This window comes from Procambarus clarkii, chromosome 37, assembly GCF_040958095.1.
Source record: "Procambarus clarkii isolate CNS0578487 chromosome 37, FALCON_Pclarkii_2.0, whole genome shotgun sequence".
NCBI lineage: Eukaryota > Metazoa > Arthropoda > Malacostraca > Decapoda > Cambaridae > Procambarus > Procambarus clarkii.
The window spans coordinates 6,897,515-6,917,180 of NC_091186.1; the positions used below are offsets into that span (position 1 = coordinate 6,897,515).

Below are 19,666 nucleotides of genomic sequence, written 5' to 3' on the forward strand. Positions count from 1 at the left end.
CCAACCCCCTGCCAGTAGAGGTGGGCTGTAGCTACAGGTCCAGCGCCAACCCCCCCCCCCCCTGCCAGTAGGGGGGAAGCTGGAGCTACAGGTTCAGCACCAACCCCCCTGCCAGTAGAGGGGAAGCTGGAGCTACAGGTTCAGCACCAACCCCCCTGCCAGTAGAGGGAGGTCTGGAGCTACAGATGAAGGACTAACCCCCTGTCAGTAGAGGGGGGGCTGTAGCTACAGGTCCTGCACCAACCCCCTACCAGTAGAGGGAGGCTGGAGCTACAGGTCCAGCACCAACCCCTTGCCAGAAGAGATGAGCAGGAGCTACAGGTCCAGCACCAACCCCCTGCCAGTAGACGGGGCTGGAACTACAGGTCCAGCACCAACCCCTTGCCAGTAGAGGGGGGCCTGGAGCTACAGGTTAAGCACCAACCCCTCTGCCAGTATGGAGGGGGACTGAAGCTACAGGTCCAGCACCAACCCACTTCTACTAGAGGGGGGGGGGCTGTAGCTACAGGTCCAGCACCAACCCCCTTCTAGTAGAGGGGGGGGAGGGGCTGTAGCTAAAGGTCCAGCGCCAACCCACTGCCAGTAGAGGGGGGGGGGGCTGGAGCTACAGGTCAAGCACCAACCTACTGCCTGTAGAGGGGGGGGGCTGGAGTTACAGGTCCAGCACCAACCCCCTGCCAGTAGAGAGGGGCTGGAGCTTCAGATCCAGAATCAACCCCCTGCCAGTAGAGGGAGCTGGAGTTGCAGGTCCAGCACCAACCCCCTGCCAGTAGAGAGGGGCTGGAGCTTCAGGTCCAGAATCAACCCCCTGCCAGTAGAGGGGGGCTGGAGCTACAGGTCCAGATCCAACCCCCTGCCAGTAGAGGGGGGCAGGAGTTACAGGTCCAGCACCAACCCCCTGACAGTAAAGGTAGGCTGGAGATACAGGTCCAGCACCAACCCCCTGCCTGTAGAGGGGGGCAAGAGCTACAGGTCCAGCACCACTTCCTGCTAGTAGAGAGGGGCTGGAGCTACAGGTCCAGCACCAACCCCCTGCCAGTAAAGGTGCGCTGGAGCTACAGGTCCAGCACCAACCCCCTGCCAGTAATGGTGGGGTGGAGCTACAGGTCCAGCACCAACCCCCTGAGAGTAGAGTTGGGCTTAAGCTACAGGTCCAGAAATAACTCCCTGCCCATAGAGGGGGGGGGCTGGAGCTACAGGTCCAGCACCAACCCCCTGCAAGTAGAGGTGGGCTGGAGCTACAGGTCCAGCTCCAAGCCCCTGCCAGTAGAGGGGGGCTGGAGTTACAGGTCCAGCACCAACCCCCTGCCAGTAGAGGGGGCTGGAACTACAGGTCCAGCACCAACCTTTTGCCAGTAGAAAGGGGGATGGAGCTACAGGTCCAGCACCAACCCCCTGCCAGTAGAGGGGGCTGGAGCTACAGTCCCAGCATCAACCCCCTGCCAGTAGAGGGAGCTGGAGCTACAGGTCTAGCACCAACCCCCTGTCAATAGAGGGGGCTGGAGCTTCAGGTCCATCACTAACCCCCTGCCAGTAGAGAGGGCTAGAGCTACAGGTCCAGCACCAACCCCCTGCCAGTAAAGGTGGGCTGGAGCTACAGGTCCAGCACCAACCCCCTGCCAGTAGAGTTGGGCTTAAGCTACAGGTCCAGAACTAACTCCCTGCGAGTAGAAGGGGGCTGCAGGTAGAGGGTCAGCACCAACCCCCTGCCAGTAGAGGTGGGCTAGAGCTACAGATCCAGAAATAACTCCCTGCCCATAGAGAGGGGGCTGGAGCTACAGGTCCAGCACCAACCCCCTGCCAGTAGAGGTGGGCTGTAGCTACAGGTCCAGCGCCAACCCCCCCCCCCCTGCCAGTAGGGGGGAAGCTGGAGCTAAAGGTTCAGCACCAACCCCCCTGCCAGTAGAGGGGAAGCTGGAGCTACAGGTTCAGCACCAACCCCCCTGCCAGTAGAGGGAGGTCTGGAGCTACAGATGAAGGACTAACCCCCTGTCAGTAGAGGGGGGGCTGGAGCTACAGGTCCTGCACCAACCCCCTACCAGTAGAGGGAGGCTGGAGCTACAGGTCCAGCACCAACCCCTTGCCAGAAGAGATGAGCAGGAGCTACAGGTCCAGCACCAACCCCCTGCCAGTAGACGGGGCTGGAACTACAGGTCCAGCACCAACCCCTTGCCAGTAGAGGGGGGCCTGGAGCTACAGGTTAAGCACCAACCCCTCTGCCAGTATGGAGGGGGACTGAAGCTACAGGTCCAGCACCAACCCACTTCTACTAGAGGGGGGGGGGGCTGTAGCTACAGGTCCAGCACCAACCCCCTTCTAGTAGAGGGGGGGAGGGGCTGTAGCTACAGGTCAAGCACCACCCCCCCCCATGCCAGTAGAGGGGGAGGGCTAGAGCTACAGGTCCAGCACCACACCCCATGCCAGTAGAGGGGGGGGCTGGAGCTACAGGTCCAGCACCAACCCACTGCCAGTAGAGGGGGGGGGCTGGAGCTAGAGGTCCAGCACCAACCCCCTGCTAGTAGAGGGGGTCTGGAGCTACAGGTCCAGCACCAACCCCCCTGCCAGTAGACAGGGGCTGGAGCTTGAGGTCCAGAATCAACCCCCTTCCAGTAGAGGGAGCTGGAGCTGCAGGTCCAGCACCAACCCCCTGCCAGTAGAGAGGGGCTGGAGCTTCAGGTCCAGAATCAACCCCCTGCCAGTAGAGGGGGTTTGGATCTACAGGTCCAGATCCAACCCCCTGCCAGTAGAGGGGGGCAGGAGTTACAGGTCCAGCACCAACCCCCTGACAGTAAAGGTAGGCTGGAGATACAGGTCCAGCACCAACCCCCTCTGTCAGTATAGAGGGGGGTAGCTGGAGCTACAGGTCCAGAACCATCTCTCTGCCAGTAGAGGGGGGCAGGAGGTACAGGTCCAGCACCAACCCCCTGCCAGTAGAAGTGGGCAGGAGCTGCAGGTCCAGCACCAACCCCCTGCCTGTAGAGGGGGCAGGAGCTACAGGTCCAGCACCACTTCCTGCTAGTAGAGAGGGGCTGGAGCTACAGGTCCAGCATCAACCCGCTGCCAGTAGAGAGGGGCTGGAGCTACAGGTCCAGCACCACTTCCTGCTAGTAGAGAGGGGCAGGAGCTACAGGTCCAGCACCAACCCCCTGCCAGTAGAAGTGGGCAGGAGCTACAGGTCCAGCACCAACCCCTGCCTGTAAAGGTGGGCTGGAGCTACAGGTCTAGCACCAACCCCTCGCCAGTAGAGAGGGGCTGGAGCTACAGGTCTAGCACAAACCCTCTGCCAGTAGAAGGAGGCTGGAGCTACAGGTCCAGCACCAACCCCTTGCCAGTAGAGGGGGGCTGAAGCTACAGGTCCAGAACCAACCCTCTGCCATTAGAGGGGGGGCTGGAGCTACATGTCCAGCACCAACCCCCTGCCAGTAGGGAGGGGTGGATGGAGCTACAGGTCCAGCCCCAACACCCTGCCAGTAGAGGGGGGGGCTGCAGCTACAGGTTCAGCACCAACCCCCTGCCAGTAAAAGGGGACTGAAGCTACAGGTCCAGAACCAACCCTCTGCCAGTAAAGGGGGGCTGGAGCTACAGATCCAGAACCAGCCCCCTGCTAGTAGAGTGAGGGCTGGAGCTACAGGTCCCTCACCAACCCCCTGCCAGTAGAGAGCGGGCTGCAGCTACTGGTCCAGCACCAACCCCCTGCCAGAAGAGAGGGGGGTGAAGCGACAGGTCCAGCACCAACCCCCTGCCATTAGAGGGGGGCTGGAGCTACAGGTCCAGCACCAACCCCCTGCCAGTAGGGAGGGGTGGATGGAGCTACAGGTCCAGCCCCAACCCCCTGCCAGTAGAGGGGGGAGCTGCAGCTACAGGTTCAGCACCAACCCCCTGCCAGTAGAGATGGGCTGAAGCTACAGGTCCTGCACCAACCCCCTGTCAGTAGAGGGAGGCTGGAGCTACAGATCCAACACCAACCCCTTGCCAGAAGACGGGGGCTGGAGCTTCAGATCCAGCTCCAAGCCCCTGCCAGTAGAGGGGGGCTGGAGCTACAGGTCCAGCACCAACCCTCTGCCAGTAGAGGGGGCTGGAACTACAGGTCCAGCACCAACCTTTTGCCAGTAGAAAGGGGGATGGAGCTACAGGTCCAGCACCAACCCCCTGCCAGTAGAGGGGGGCTTGAGCTAGAGTCCCAGCATCAACCCCCTGCCAGTAGAGGGAGCTTTAGCTACAGGTCCAGCACCATCCCCCAGTCAGTAGAGGGGGCTGGAGCTTCAGGTCAAGCACTTAGCCCCCTGCCAGTAGAGAGGGCTGGAGGTACAGGTCCAGCACCAACCCCCTGCCAGTAAAGGTGGGCTGGAGCTACAGTTCCAGCACCAACCCCCTGCCAGTAGAGTTGGGATTAAGCTACAGGTCCAGAACTAACTTCCTGCCAGTAGAAGGGGGCTGCAGCTAGAGGTTCAGCACCAACCCCCTGCCAGTAGAGGTGGGCTGGAGCTACAGATCCAGAAATAACTCCCTGCCCATAGAGGGGGGGGGGCTGGAGCTAAAGGTCCAGCACCAACCCCCTGCCAGTAGAGGTGGGCTGGAGCTACAGGTCCAGCTCCAAGCACCTGCCAGTAGAGGTGGGCTGGAGCTACAGGTCCAGCACCAACCCCCTGCCAGTAGAGGTGGGCTGGAGCTACAGGTCCAGCGCCAACCCCCCCCCCCCCCTGCCAGTAGGGAGGAAGCTGGAGCTACAGGTTCAGCACCAACCCCTCTGCCAGTAGAGGGAAAGCTGGAGCTACAGGTTCAGCACCAACCCCCCTGCCAGTAGAGGGAGGTCTGGAGCTACAGATGAAGGACTAACTCCCTGCCAGTAGAGGGGGGGCTGGAGCTACAGGTCCTGCACCAACCCCCTGCCAGTAGAGGGAGGCTGGAGCTACAGGTCCAGCACCAACCCCTTGCCAGAAGAGAGGGGCAGGAGCTACAGGTCCAGCACCAACCCCCTGCCAGTAGACGGGGCTGGAACTACAGGTCCAGCACCAACCCCTTGCCAGTAGAGGGGGAGGGGCTAGAGCTACAGGTTCAGCACCAACACCTCTGCCAGTATGGAGGGGGACTGGAGCTACAGGTCCATCATCAACCCCCTGCCAGTAGAGGGGGACTGAAGCTACAGGTCCAGCTCCAACCCGCTTCTACTAGACGGGGGGGGGGGGCTGTACCTACAGGTCCAGCACCAACCCACTTCTAGTAGAGGGGGGGGAGGGGCTGTAGCTAAAGGTCCAGCGCCAACCCACTGCCAGTAGAGGGGGGGGGCTGGAGCTACAGGTCAAGCACCAACCTACTGCCTGTAGAGGGGGGGGGCTGGAGTTACAGGTCCAGCACCAACCCCCTGCCAGTAGAGAGGGGCTGGAGCTTCAGATCCAGAATCAACCCCCTGCCAGTAGAGGGAGCTGGAGTTGCAGGTCCAGCACCAACCCCCTGCCAGTAGAGAGGGGCTGGAGCTTCAGGTCCAGAATCAACCCCCTGCCAGTAGAGGGGGGCTGGAGCTACAGGTCCAGATCCAACCCCCTGCCAGTAGAGGGGGGCAGGAGTTACAGGTCCAGCACCAACCCCCTGACAGTAAAGGTAGGCTGGAGATACAGGTCCAGCACCAACCCCCTGCCTGTAGAGGGGGGCAAGAGCTACAGGTCCAGCACCACTTCCTGCTAGTAGAGAGGGGCTGGAGCTACAGGTCCAGCACCAACCCCCTGCCAGTAAAGGTGGGCTGGAGCTACAGGTCCAGCACCAACCCCCTGCCAGTAATGGTGAGGTGGAGCTACAGGTCCAGCACCAACCCCCTGAGAGTAGAGTTGGGCTTAAGCTACAGGTCCAGAAATAACTCCCTGCCCATAGAGGGGGGGGGGGCTGGAGCTACAGGTCCAGCACCAACCCCCTGCAAGTAGAGGTGGGCTGGAGCTACAGGTCCAGCTCCAAGCCCCTGCCAGTAGAGGGGGGCTGGAGTTACAGGTCCAGCACCAACCCCCTGCCAGTAGAGGGGGCTGGAACTACAGGTCCAGCACCAACCTTTTGCCAGTAGAAAGGGGGATGGAGCTACAGGTCCAGCACCAACCCCCTGCCAGTAGAGGGGGCTGGAGCTACAGTCCCAGCATCAACCCCCTGCCAGTAGAGGGAGCTGGAGCTACAGGTCTAGCCTCAACCCCCTGTCAATAGAGGGGGCTGGAGCTTCAGGTCCATCACTAACCCCCTGCCAGTAGAGAGGGCTAGAGCTACAGGTCCAGCACCAACCCCCTGCCAGTAAAGGTGGGCTGGAGCTACAGGTCCAGCACCAACCCCCTGCCAGTAGAGTTGGGCTTAAGCTACAGGTCCAGAACTAACTCCCTGCGAGTAGAAGGGGGCTGCAGGTAGAGGGTCAGCACCAACCCCCTGCCAGTAGAGGTGGGCTAGAGCTACAGATCCAGAAATAACTCCCTGCCCATAGAGAGGGGGCTGGAGCTACAGGTCCAGCACCAACCCCCTGCCAGTAGAGGTGGGCTGTAGCTACAGGTCCAGCGCCAACCCCCCCCCCTGCCAGTAGGGGGGAAGCTGGAGCTAAAGGTTCAGCACCAACCCCCCTGCCAGTAGAGGGGAAGCTGGAGCTACAGGTTCAGCACCAACCCCCCTGCCAGTAGAGGGAGGTCTGGAGCTACAGATGAAGGACTAACCCCCTGTCAGTAGAGGGGGGGCTGGAGCTACAGGTCCTGCACCAACCCCCTACCAGTAGAGGGAGGCTGGAGCTACAGGTCCAGCACCAACCCCTTGCCAGAAGAGATGAGCAGGAGCTACAGGTCCAGCACCAACCCCCTGCCAGTAGACGGGGCTGGAACTACAGGTCCAGCACCAACCCCTTGCCAGTAGAGGGGGGCCTGGAGCTACAGGTTAAGCACCAACCCCTCTGCCAGTATGGAGGGGGACTGAAGCTACAGGTCCAGCACCAACCCACTTCTACTAGAGGGGGGGGGGCTGTAGCTACAGGTCCAGCACCAACCCCCTTCTAGTAGAGGGGGGGAGGGGCTGTAGCTACAGGTCAAGCACCACCCCCCCCCATGCCAGTAGAGGGGGAGGGCTAGAGCTACAGGTCCAGCACCACACCCCATGCCAGTAGAGGGGGGGGCTGGAGCTACAGGTCCAGCACCAACCCACTGCCAGTAGAGGGGGGGGGGGCTGGAGCTAGAGGTCCAGCACCAACCCCCTGCTAGTAGAGGGGGTCTGGAGCTACAGGTCCAGCACCAACCCCCCTGCCAGTAGACAGGGGCTGGAGCTTGAGGTCCAGAATCAACCCCCTTCCAGTAGAGGGAGCTGGAGCTGCAGGTCCAGCACCAACCCCCTGCCAGTAGAGAGGGGCTGGAGCTTCAGGTCCAGAATCAACCCCCTGCCAGTAGAGGGGGTTTGGATCTACAGGTCCAGATCCAACCCCCTGCCAGTAGAGGGGGGCAGGAGTTACAGGTCCAGCACCAACCCCCTGACAGTAAAGGTAGGCTGGAGATACAGGTCCAGCACCAACCCCCTCTGTCAGTATAGAGGGGGGTAGCTGGAGCTACAGGTCCAGAACCATCTCTCTGCCAGTAGAGGGGGGCAGGAGGTACAGGTCCAGCACCAACCCCCTGCCAGTAGAAGTGGGCAGGAGCTGCAGGTCCAGCACCAACCCCCTGCCTGTAGAGGGGGCAGGAGCTACAGGTCCAGCACCACTTCCTGCTAGTAGAGAGGGGCTGGAGCTACAGGTCCAGCATCAACCCGCTGCCAGTAGAGAGGGGCTGTAGCTACAGGTCCAGCACCACTTCCTGCTAGTAGAGAGGGGCAGGAGCTACATGTCCAGCACCAACCCCCTGCCAGTAGAAGTGGGCAGGAGCTACAGGTCCAGCACAAACCCTCTGCCAGTAGAAGGAGGCTGGAGCTACAGGTCCAGCACCAACCCCTTGCCAGTAGAGGGGGGCTGAAGCTACAGGTCCAGAACCAACCCTCTGCCATTAGAGGGGGGGCTGGAGCTACATGTCCAGCACCAACCCCCTGCCAGTAGGGAGGGGTGGATGGAGCTACAGGTCCAGCCCCAACACCCTGCCAGTAGAGGGGGGGGCTGCAGCTACAGGTTCAGCACCAACCCCCTGCCAGTAAAAGGGGACTGAAGCTACAGGTCCAGAACCAACCCTCTGCCAGTAAAGGGGGGCTGGAGCTACAGATCCAGAACCAGCCCCCTGCTAGTAGAGTGAGGGCTGGAGCTACAGGTCCCTCACCAACCCCCTGCCAGTAGAGAGGGGGCTGGAGCTACAGGTCCAGCACCAACCCCCTGCCAGGAGAGAGGGGGGTGAAGCTACAGGTCCAGCACCAACCCCCTGCCATTAGAGGGGGGCTGGAGCTACAGGTCCAGCACCAACCCCCTGCCAGTAGGGAGGGGTGGATGGAGCTACAGGTCCAGCCCCAACCCCCTGCCAGTAGAGGGGGGAGCTGCAGCTACAGGTTCAGCACCAACCCCCTGCCAGTAGAGATGGGCTGAAGCTACAGGTCCAGAACCAACCCTCTGCCAGTAGAGATGGGCTGGAGCTACAGGTCCTGCACCAACCCCCTGTCAGTAGAGGGAGGCTGGAGCTACAGATCCAACACCAACCCCTTGCCAGAAGACGGGGGCTGGAGCTTCAGATCCAGCTCCAAGCCCCTGCCAGTAGAGGGGGGCTGGAGCTACAGGTCCAGCACCAACCCTCTGCCAGTAGAGGGGGCTGGAACTACAGGTCCAGCACCAACCTTTTGCCAGTAGAAAGGGGGATGGAGCTACAGGTCCAGCACCAACCCCCTGCCAGTAGAGGGGGGCTTGAGCTAGAGTCCCAGCATCAACCCCCTGCCAGTAGAGGGAGCTTTAGCTACAGGTCCAGCACCAACCCCCTGTCAGTAGAGGGGGCTGGAACTTCAGGTCAAGCACTTAGCCCCCTGCCAGTAGAGAGGGCTGGAGCTACAGGTCCAGCACCAACCCCCTGCCAGTAAAGGTGGGCTGGAGCTACAGTTCCAGCACCAACCCCCTGCCAGTAGAGTTGGGCTTAAGCTACAGGTCCAGAACTAACTTCCTGCCAGTAGAAGGGAGCTGCAGCTAGAGGTTCAGCACCAACCCCCTGCCAGTAGAGGTGGGCTGGAGCTACAGATCCAGAAATAACTCCCTGCCCATAGAGGGGGGGGGGCTGGAGCTACAGGTCCAGCACCAACCCCCTGCCAGTAGAGGGGAAGCTGGGGCTACAGGTTCAGCACCAACCCCCCTGCCAGTAGAGGGGAAGCTGGGGCTACAGGTTCAGCACCAACCCCCCTGCCAGTAGAGGGAGGTCTGGAGCTACAGATGAAGGACTAACCCCCTGCCAGTAGAGGGGGGGCTGGAGCTACAGGTCCTGCACCAACCCACTGCCAGTAGAGGGAGGCTGGAGCTACAGGTCCAGCACCAACCCCTTGCCAGAAGAGAGGGGCAGGAGCTACAGGTCCAGCACCAACCCCCTGCCAGTAGACGGGGCTGGAACTACAGGTCCAGCACCAACCCCTTGCCAGTAGAGGGGGGGGGGCTGGAGCTACAGGTTCAGCACAACACCTCTGCCAGTATGGAGGGGGACTGGAGCTACAGGTCCATCATCAACCCCCTGTCAGTAGAGGGGGACTGAAGCTACAGGTCCAGCTCCAACCCCCTTCTACTAGAGGGGGGGGCTGTACCTACAGGTCCAGCACCAACCCACTTCTAGTAGAGGGGGGGAGGGGCTGTAGCTACAGGTCCAGCACCAACCCACTGCCAGTAGAAGGAGGCTGGAGCTACAGGTCCAGCACCAACCCACTGCCAGTAGAGGGGGGGGGGGCTGGAGCTACAGGTCCAGCACCAACCCCCTGCCAGTAGAGAGGGGCTGGAGCTTCAGGTCCAGAATCAACCCCCTGCCAGTAGAGGGAGCTGGAGTTGCAGGTCCAGCACCAACCCCCTTCCAGTAGAGAGGGGCTGGAGCTTCAGGTCCAGAATCAACCCCCTGCCTGTAGAGGGGGGCTGGAGCTACAGGTCCAGATCCAACCCCCTGCCAGTAGAGGGGGGCAGGAGTTACAGGTCCAGCACCAACCCCCTGACAGTAAAGGTAGGCTGGAGATACAGGTCCAGCACCAAACCCCTTTGTCAGTATAGAGGGGGGTAGCTGGAGCTACAGTTCCAGAGCCATCTCCCTGCCAGTAGAGGGGGGCAGGAGGTACAGGTCCAGCACCAACCCCCTGCCAGTAGAAGTGGGCAGGAGCTGCAGGTCCAGCATCAACCCCCTGCCTGTAGAGGGGGGGGCAGGAGCTACAGGTCCAGCACCACTTCCTGCTAGTAGAGAGGGGCTGGAGCTACAGGTCCAGCACCAACCCCCTGCCAGTAAAGGTGGGCTGGAGCTACAGGTCCAGCACCAACCCCCTGCCAGTAAAGGTGGGCTGGAGCTACAGGTCCAGCACCAACCCCCTGCCAGTAGAGTTGGGCTTAAGCTACAGGTCCAGAACTAACTCCCTGCCAGTAGAAGGGGGGCTGCAGGTAGAGGGTCAGCACCAACCCCCTGCCAGTAGAGGTGGGCTGGAGCTGCAGATCCAGAAATAACTCCCTGCCCATAGAGGGGGGGGGCTGGAGCTACAGGTCCAGCACCAACCCCCTGCCAGTAGAGGTGGGCTGGAGCTACAGGTCCAGCTCCAAGCCCCTGCCAGTAGAGGGGGCTGGAGCTACAGGTCCAGCACCAACACCCTGAGAGTAGAGGGGGCTGGAACTACAGGTCCAGCACCAACCTTTTGCCAGTAGAAAGGGGGATGGAGCTACAGGTCCAGCACCAACCCCCTGCCAGTAGAGGGGGGCTGGAGCTACAGTCCCAGCATCAACCCCCTGCCAGTAGAGGGAGCTTTAGCTACAGGTCCAGCACCAACCCCCTGTCAGTAGAAAGGGCTGGAGCTTCAGGTCCAGCACCAACCCCCCTGCAAGTAGAGAGGGCTGGAGCTACAGGTCCAGCACCAATCCCCTGCCAGTAAAGGTGGGCTGGAGCTACAGTTCCAGCACCAACCCCTTGCCAGTAGAGTTGGGCTTAAGCTACAGGTCCAGAACTAACTCCCTGCCAGTAGAAGGGGGCTGCAGCTAGAGGTTCAGCACCAACCCCCTGCCAGTAGAGGTGGGCTGGAGCTACAGATCCAGAAATAACTCCCTGCCCATAGAGGGGGGGGGCTGAAGCTACAGGTCCAGCACCAACCCCCTGCCAGTAGAGGTGGGCTGGAGCTACAGGTCCAGCTCCAAGCTCCTGCCAGTAGAGGGGGGCTGGAGCTACAGGTCCAGCACCAACCCCCTGCCAGTAGAAGGGGCTGGAACTACAGGTCCAGCACCAACCTTTTGCCAGTAGAAAGGGGGATGGAGCTACAGGTCCAGCACCAACCCCCTGCCAGTAGAGGGGGCTGGAGCTACAGTCCCAGCATCAACCCCCTGCCAGTAGAGGGAGCTGGAGCTACAGGTCTAGCACCAACCCCCTGTCAGTAGAGGGGGCTGGAGCTTCAGGTCCAGCACTAACCCCCTGCCAGTAGAGAGGGCTAGAGCTACAGGTCCAGCACCAATCCCCTGCCAGTAGAGTTGGGCTTAAGCTACAGGTCCAGAACTAACTCCCTGCCAGTAGAAGGGGGCTGCAAGTAGAGGGTCAGCACCAACCCCCTGCCAGTAGAGGTGGGCTAGAGCTACAGATCCAGAAATAACTCCCTGCCCATAGAGGGGGGGCTGGAGCTACAGGTCCAGCACCAACCCTCTGCCAGTAGAGGTGGGCTTGAGCTACAGGTCCAGCACCATCCCGAAGCCAGTAGAGGTGGGCTGTAGCTACAGGTCCAGCGCCAACCCCCCCCCCCCCCTGCCAGTAGGGGAGAAGCTGGAGCTACAGGTTCAGCACCAACCCCCCTGCCAGTAGAGGGGAAGCTGGAGCTACAGGTTCAGCACCAACCCCCCGGCCAGTAGAGGGAGGTCTGGAGCTACAGATGAAGGACTAACCCCCTGCCAGTAGAGGGGGGGCTGGAGCTACAGGTCCTGCACCAACCCCCTGCCAGTAGAGGGAGGCTGGAGCTACAGGTCCAGCAGCAACACCTTGCCAGAAGAGATGGGCAGGAGCTACAGGTCCAGCACCAACCCCTTGCCAGTAGACGGGGCTGGAACTACAGGTCCAGCACCAACCCCTTGCCAGCAGAGGGGGCTGGAACTACAGGTCCAGCACCAACCTTTTGCCAGTAGAAAGGGGGATGGAGCTACAGGTCCAGCATCAACCCCCTGCCAGTAGAGGGGGCTGGAGCTACAGGTTAAGCACCAACCCCTCTGCCAGTATGGAGGGGGGACTGGAGCTACAGGTCCATCATCAACCCCCTGCCAGTAGAGGGGGACTGAAGCTACAGGTCCAGCACCAACCCACTTCTACTAGAGGGGAGGGGCTGTAGCTACAGGTCAAGCACCACCCCCCCATGCCAGTAGAGGGGGGGGCTAGAGCTACAGGTCCAGCACCACCCCCCCATGCCAGTAGAGGGGGGGGGGCTGGAGCTACAGGTCCAGCACCAACCCACTGCCAGTAGAGGGGGGGGGGGCTGGAGCTACAGGTCCAGCACCAACCCCCTGCCAGTAGAGGGGGTCTGGAGCTACAGGTCCAGCACCAACCCCCTGCCAGTAGAGAGGGGCTGGAGATTGAGGTCCAGAATCAACCCCCTTCCAGTAGAGGGAGCTGAAGCTGCAGGTCCAGCACCAACCCCCTGCCAGTAGAGAGGGGATGGAGCTTCAGGTCCAGAATCAACCCCCTGCCAGTAGAGGGGGGCTGGAGCTACAGGTCCAGATCCAACCCCCTGCCAGTAGAGGGGGGCAGGAGTTACAGGTCCAGCACCAACCCCCTGCCAGTAAAGGTGGGCTGGAGCTACAGTTCCAGCACCAACCCCCTGCCAGTAGAGTTGCGCTTAAGCTACAGGTCCAGAACTAACTTCCTGCCAGTAGAAGGGGGCTGCAGCTAGAGGTTCAGCACCAACCCCCTGCCAGTAGAGGTGGGCTGGAGCTACAGATCCAGAAATAACTCCCTGCCCATAGAGGGGGGGGGGGCTGGAGCTACAGGTCCAGCACCAACCCCCTGCCAGTAGAGGTGGGCTGGAGCTACAGGTCCAGCTCCAAGCCCCTGCCAATAGAGGTGGGCTGGAGCTACAGGTCCAGCACCAACCCCCTGCCAGTAGAGGTGGGCTGGAGCTACAGGTCCAGCGCCAACACCCCCCCCCCCTGCCAGTAGGGAGGAAGCTGGAGCTACAGGTTCAGCACCAACCCCCCTGCCAGTAGAGGGGAAGCTGGGGCTACAGGTTCAGCACCAACCCCCCTGCCAGTAGAGGGAGGTCTGGAGCTACAGATGAAGGACTAACCCCCTGCCAGTAGAGGGGGGGGCTGGAGCTACAGATCCTGCACCAACCCCCTGCCAGTAGAGGGAGGCTGGAGCTACAGGTCCAGCACCAACCCCTTGCCAGAAGAGAGGGGCAGGAGCTACAGGTCCAGCACCAACCCCCTGCCAGTAGACGGGGCTGGAACTACAGGTCCAGCTCCAACCCCTTGCCAGTATGGAGGGGGACTGGAGCTACAGGTCCATCATCAACCCCCTGTCAGTAGAGGGGGACTGAAGCTACAGGTCCAGCTCCAACCCCCTTCTACTAGAGGGGGGGGCTGTACCTACAGGTCCAGCACCAACCCACTTCTAGTAGAGGGGGGGAGGGGCTGTAGCTACAGGTCCAGCACCAACCCACTGCCAGTAGAGGGGGGGGGGGGCTGGAGCTACAGGTCCAGCACCAACCCACTGCCAGTAGAGGGGGGTGGCTGGAGCTACAGGTCCAGCACCAACCCACTGCCAGTAGAGGGGGGGGGGCTGGAGCTACAGGTCCAGCACCAACCCCCTGCCAGTAGAGAGGGGCTGGAGCTTCAGGTCCAGAATCAACCCCCTGCCAGTAGAGGGAGCTAGAGTTGCAGGTCCAGCACCAACCCCCTTCCAGTAGAGAGGGGCTGGAGCTTCAGGTCCAGAATCAACCCCCTGCCAGTAGAGGGGGGCTGGAGCTACAGGTCCAGATCCAACCCCCTGCCAGTAGAGGGGGGCAGGAGTTACAGGTCCAGCACCAACCCCCTGACAGTAAAGGTAGGCTGGAGATACAGGTCCAGCACCAACCCCCTCTGTCAGTATAGAGGGGAGTAGCTGGAGCTACAGGTCCAGAACCATCTCCCTGCCAGTAGAGGGGGGCAGGAGGTACAGGTCCAGCACCAACCCCCTGCCAGTAGAAGTGGGCAGGAGCTGCAGGTCCAGCACCAACCCCCTGCCTGTAGAGGGGGGGGGGGCTGGAGCTACAGGTCCAGCACCACTTCCTGCTAGTAGAGAGGGGCTGGAGCTACAGGTCCAGCACCAACCCCCTGCCAGTAAAGGTGGGCTGGAGCTACAGGTCCAGCACCAACCCCCTGCCAGTAAAGGTGGGCTGGTGAGAGTGTGATCCAGTTAGCACAGGTGATAATGGGGCTGACACTGACCACAGGTGATAATGGGGCTGACACTGACCACAGGTGATAATGGGGCTGACAATGACCACAGGTGATAATGGGGCTGACACTGACCACAGGTGATAATGGGGCTGACACTGACCACAGGTGATAATGGGGCTGACACTGACCACTGGTGATAATGGGGCTGACACTGACCACAGGTGATAATGGGGCTGACACTGACCACAGGTGATAATGGGGCTGACATTGACCACAGGTGATAATGGGGCTGACACTGTCCACAGGTTGAGGACCTCCGCAGGATGAGGGAGCCCGTCAAGAGGCTGGTGGAGGTTGGCCGGGTGTTGGCGGTCCAGGAAGACCAAGATGGCCGCCGCTCCGCCAGGATAACTCTACAAGACGGACAGCTGTACCTCCACCCACTCCTGCGTCAGCCCACGCCCGCCCACGCCCACACTTTCCAGGTTACTTTATTGCACCCACTAGTCTTACTGACATTACTGACATTCTGAGTGTTGATAACTTATATGATAACATTTTGTTATGCAGTTATCAGCATGATTTATTTCATTTCCTGCAGGAGAGAGAGGTTGTGGGCGTGCTGGAGCCCTCCTGCACCCTGGCGTTCCTTGACCTCGGGTGGGCGGGGTCAACAAGAGGGCGGGTCACCATCCGGCTGACCCCTGACACTCCACTGGCCAGACAGTTTGTGTTGTTGTGTACGGGCCAGCGGGGCCACACCTACCGCAACACTAAACTGTTGTGGGTGGGGTACAAGGGTCAGCCGGGGGAGTGTGTGGTGGGCGGAGACTACGAGAGAAATGATGGTATGGGAGGAGCCCCACTGCTGCCTGACCTCCAGGGGCAGTACCGGGAGTCAGGCCGGGCAGGAGCTGTGCGGGCCAGGTGGGGGCCGTGGGGTCCCAGGTGTGCCCAGTTCATCATCACCACCAGGGACCGCCAGGATGGTGTCCAGTGGCCATATGTCTTCGGTGATGTGGTGAGCGGCCTGGATGTGGTGAGGGCAGCAGTCAACCACAGTGACATTACGGAGGTGACTGTGGTGGACTGTGGTGTTGGGCTGCCACTCTAGTTCACTGTACCATCACCATCACTACTGTGGTGTTGTGCTGCCACTCTAGTTCACTGTACCACCACCATCACTACTGTGGCGTTGTGCTGCCACTCTAGTTCACTGTACCACCACCATCACTATTGTGGTGTTGTGCTGCCACTCTAGTTCACTGCACCATCACTACTGTGGTGTTGTGCTGCCACTCTAGTTCACTGTACCACCACCATCACTACTGTGGTGTTGTGCTGCCACTCTAGTTCACTGTACCACCACCATCACTACTGTGGTGTTGTGCTGCCTCTCTAGTTCACTGTACCATCACTACTGTGGTGTTGTGCTGCCACTCTAGTTCACTGTACCACCACCATCATTACTGTGGTGTTGTGCTGCCACTCTAGTTCACTGTACCACCACCATCACTACTGTGGTGTTGTGCTGCCACTCTAGTTCACTGTACCACCACCATCATTACTGTGGTGATGTGCTGCCACTCTAGTTCACTGTACCACCACCATCACTACTGTGGTGTTGTGCTGCCACTCTAGTTCACTGTACCACCACCATCACTACTGTGGTGTTGTGCTGCCACTCTAGTTCACTGTACCATCACTACTGTGGTGTTGTGCTGCCACTCTAGTTCACTGTACCACCACCATCATTACTGTGGTGATGTGCTGCCACTCTAGTTCACTGTACCACCACCATCATTACTGTGGTGTTGTGCTGCCACTCTAGTTCACTGTACCACCACCATCACTACTGTGGTGTTGTGCTGCCACTCTAGTTCACTGTACCACCACCATCATTACTGTGGTGATGTGCTGCCACTCTAGTTCACTGTACCACCACCATCACTACTGTGGTGTTGTGCTGCCACTCTAGTTCACTGTACCACCACCATCACCATCACTCCTGCATCACAATGGACTGCGTGTTTTGATGTCAATGTAATTTAAGGACACACCTTTATCACTATATCATCATAACTTCACTATCTTCGGTATTTAACACTTTGGTATTTATACTTTGGTATCATATACCTGACAATCACGGCTGTATCACCATCAATGCTATATCTTCTCAGTACTGTAACCTATCTTTGCTCTATCATTATAGCTTCACTATCACCTCTATATATCACTATCACCTCACTATCACGCAGGTGTCTTGTGATATTACCATACTGGACCATAATGTGTTGTGATATTACCATACTGGTTCATGGTGTGTTCTGATATTACCATACTGGTTCATGGTGTGTTGTGATATTACCATACTGGACCATAATGTGTTGTGATATTACCATACTGGACCATGGTGTGTTGTGATATTACCATACTGGACCATGGTGTGTTGTGATATTACCATACTGGACCATAATGTGTTGTGATATTACCATACTGGTCCATGGTGTGTTGTGATATTACCATACTGGACCATGGTGTTGTTACGGACCCGGATCCAGTGTCCGAGCCTGGAGCAGTGACGACCACGCCATCTGTGGGTCAGCTCCCGAAACCCCCTCCAAATGGACGACGACACCTGGTGAGAACGAGGTGTACTGGCCACCAGGGCCAGTTTCCAGTCCTGTTCAGCTCACAACACAGCCGCTGCTGACCTCTGGTGAGGTGGTGCTCAGACAACAACGCCATCTATGGAGTGGATAGGTGGGCGTTTGTGTTTGAGCCTGTAAGTGAGGTGCTTTTGTGTGTCCCTGTTACTGATGACGTGTCTGATTACAGAGTCGACCTGGGACTGCTGTAATGGAAGTTGAGTCAGTCTACCCAAGGCAGCCGTCTCGTCACCAAGTGTTTGCTGCAGCAACTGTGAGTCGCCCCCAGGATGAACACTGTGGTGTTTCCCTGCCAGTGAAGTGGCAGTTGAAGGATTGTCGTACCCGGGACTGACTGGTGGAGACGCTTAACCACTGGGGTGTTGTGGAAAGGAGAGTGATCTGTGGTATCACACGAGGCTCCTGACTAGGGCGCGACCCTAGTATCGCTCGTGGAGTGGCCTAACCAGCGTGGCTGATTTGGAACCTGCCAGCTATCTGCTGGACTTGTGGTTGACGGCCTCCACGACAGTACCCCCAGTGGAACTGTGTTTTGGCTGGCCTATGGCCGGGGTAGACTCAAGATTCGCGAAGGATTCGTCGTGAGGCTACGAGAGCACCAAGAGCTTGGCACTGTGAACGTCCAGGGTCTTCAGAGGAAGACTACATAGTGTACATAATAGTGTTTATATCCCCCCCCCCCCGTGTAATCTTATATATATTTATTGGTGATGGTAATAATTATAGTATTAAGTTCTTGACTTTATTTCCCTTCCCCTTTAAGTTACTTGCGTTACGGATCTCATCCCTTGAAAGCCACTACTGGCTTGGGGCCGGATACCCTTCCTCTAACAACATCAGAGTAAGAACCCTGTTGCGACCTGAGAGGGCCGTAACAGGTGTGTTGTGATATTACCTTCTTGGACCATGGTGTGTTGTGATATTACCATACTGGTCCATGGTGTGTTGTGATATTACCATCTCGGACCATGGTGTGTTGTGATATTACCATACTGGACCATGGTGTGTTGTGATATTACCATACTGGACCATGGTGTGTTGTGATATTACCATACTGGACCATGGTGTGTTGTGATATTACCATACTGGTCCATGGTGTGTTATGATATTACCATACTGGTCCATGGTGTGTTGTGATATTACCATACTGGTCATTGGTGTGTTGTGATATTACCATACTGGACCATGGTGTGTTGTGATATTACCATACTGGTCCATGGTGTGTTGTGATATTACCATACTGGTCCATGGTGTGTTGTGATATTACCATACTGGTCCATGGTGTGTTGTGATATTACCATACTGGACCATGGTGTGTTGTGATATTACCATACTGGACCATGGTGTGTTGTAATATTACCATACTGGTCCATGGTGTGTTGTGATATTACCATACTGGACCATGGTGTGTTGTGATATCACCATATGGGTGTGAGGTGGTGTTATGACCACACATACACCAGTATTATCATACTGTAGCTGGTGTATGATGTGCTCAAACTGTATAGTGATGTCTTGGCTGATTAGTCTAGTATCACGAATATTAATTTATGTAGTTATTCTGTTTTCGACAACACACTTGTATTAAATGTGTATTGCCAATGTGTGCCACATATATCTATGTATATTATATTTCTGTATCATAAGTCTTTGCCATGTATTTGTGGATATATATTAGAAGTCTAGTGAATAGCAGTAGCCTAATGTCATGTAGCTTGAAAAACATCCGTATATGCTTATATTATGAAATGCTACATAATGCTGTATAGGAAATATTATGTGAACTATGATGGAGAATGTATAAATTTAGGTCTCGGATGTATTACTATCATGTATACTGCGTAATTTCCTTTCATTATTGTTCATTTACATTGTCCTCTAACATTAAATTATATATATATATATATATATATATATATATATATATATATATATATATATATATATATATATATATATATATATATATATATATATATATATATATATATATATATATGTCGTACCTAGTAGCCAGAACGCACTTCTCAGCCTACTATGCAAGGCCCGATTTGCCTAATAAGCCAAGTTTTCATGAAGTAATAATTTTTCGACTACCTAACCTACCTAACCTAACCTAACTTTTTCGGCTACCTAACCTAACCTATAAAGATAGGTTAGGTTAGGTAGGGTTGGTTAGGTTCGGTCATATATCGACGTTAATTTTAACTCCAATAAAAAAAAAGTTGACCTCATACATAATGAAATGGGTGGCTTTATCATTTCATAAGAAAAAAAATAGAGAAAATATATTAATTCAGGAAAACTTGGCTTATTAGGCAAATCGGGCCTTGCATAGTAGGCCGAGAAGTGCGTTCTGGCTACTAGGTACGACATATATATATATATATATATATATATATATATATATATATATATATATATATATATATATATATATATATATATATAATATACTTTATATTGTATTCATGTATACTTATGTATAATGGCTGACTGGCAGACGTTTTGAAATCCTCCCTTAACC

At 57.3% G+C, this 19,666-nt stretch overlaps 2 protein-coding genes across 2 annotated transcripts in view; both read left to right on the forward strand.

Annotated features, from left to right (window-relative positions):
- LOC138371999 (peptidyl-prolyl cis-trans isomerase-like) overlaps positions 1-17,768 on the forward strand; it is a 41,924-nt gene extending 24,156 nt beyond the window's left edge. Inside the window, exons 2-3 of the mRNA XM_069337047.1 lie at positions 14,776-14,955; positions 15,072-17,768. Coding sequence (XP_069193148.1) covers positions 14,776-14,955; positions 15,072-15,584 — 693 coding nt within the window. The 3' untranslated portion in view covers positions 15,585-17,768. The remainder of the gene's footprint in view (positions 1-14,775; positions 14,956-15,071) is intronic.
- The window catches only part of LOC123752090 (tripartite motif-containing protein 5-like), a 548,342-nt gene that overhangs the window by 90,061 nt on the left and 438,615 nt on the right, over positions 1-19,666 (forward strand). The window lies entirely within an intron of this gene.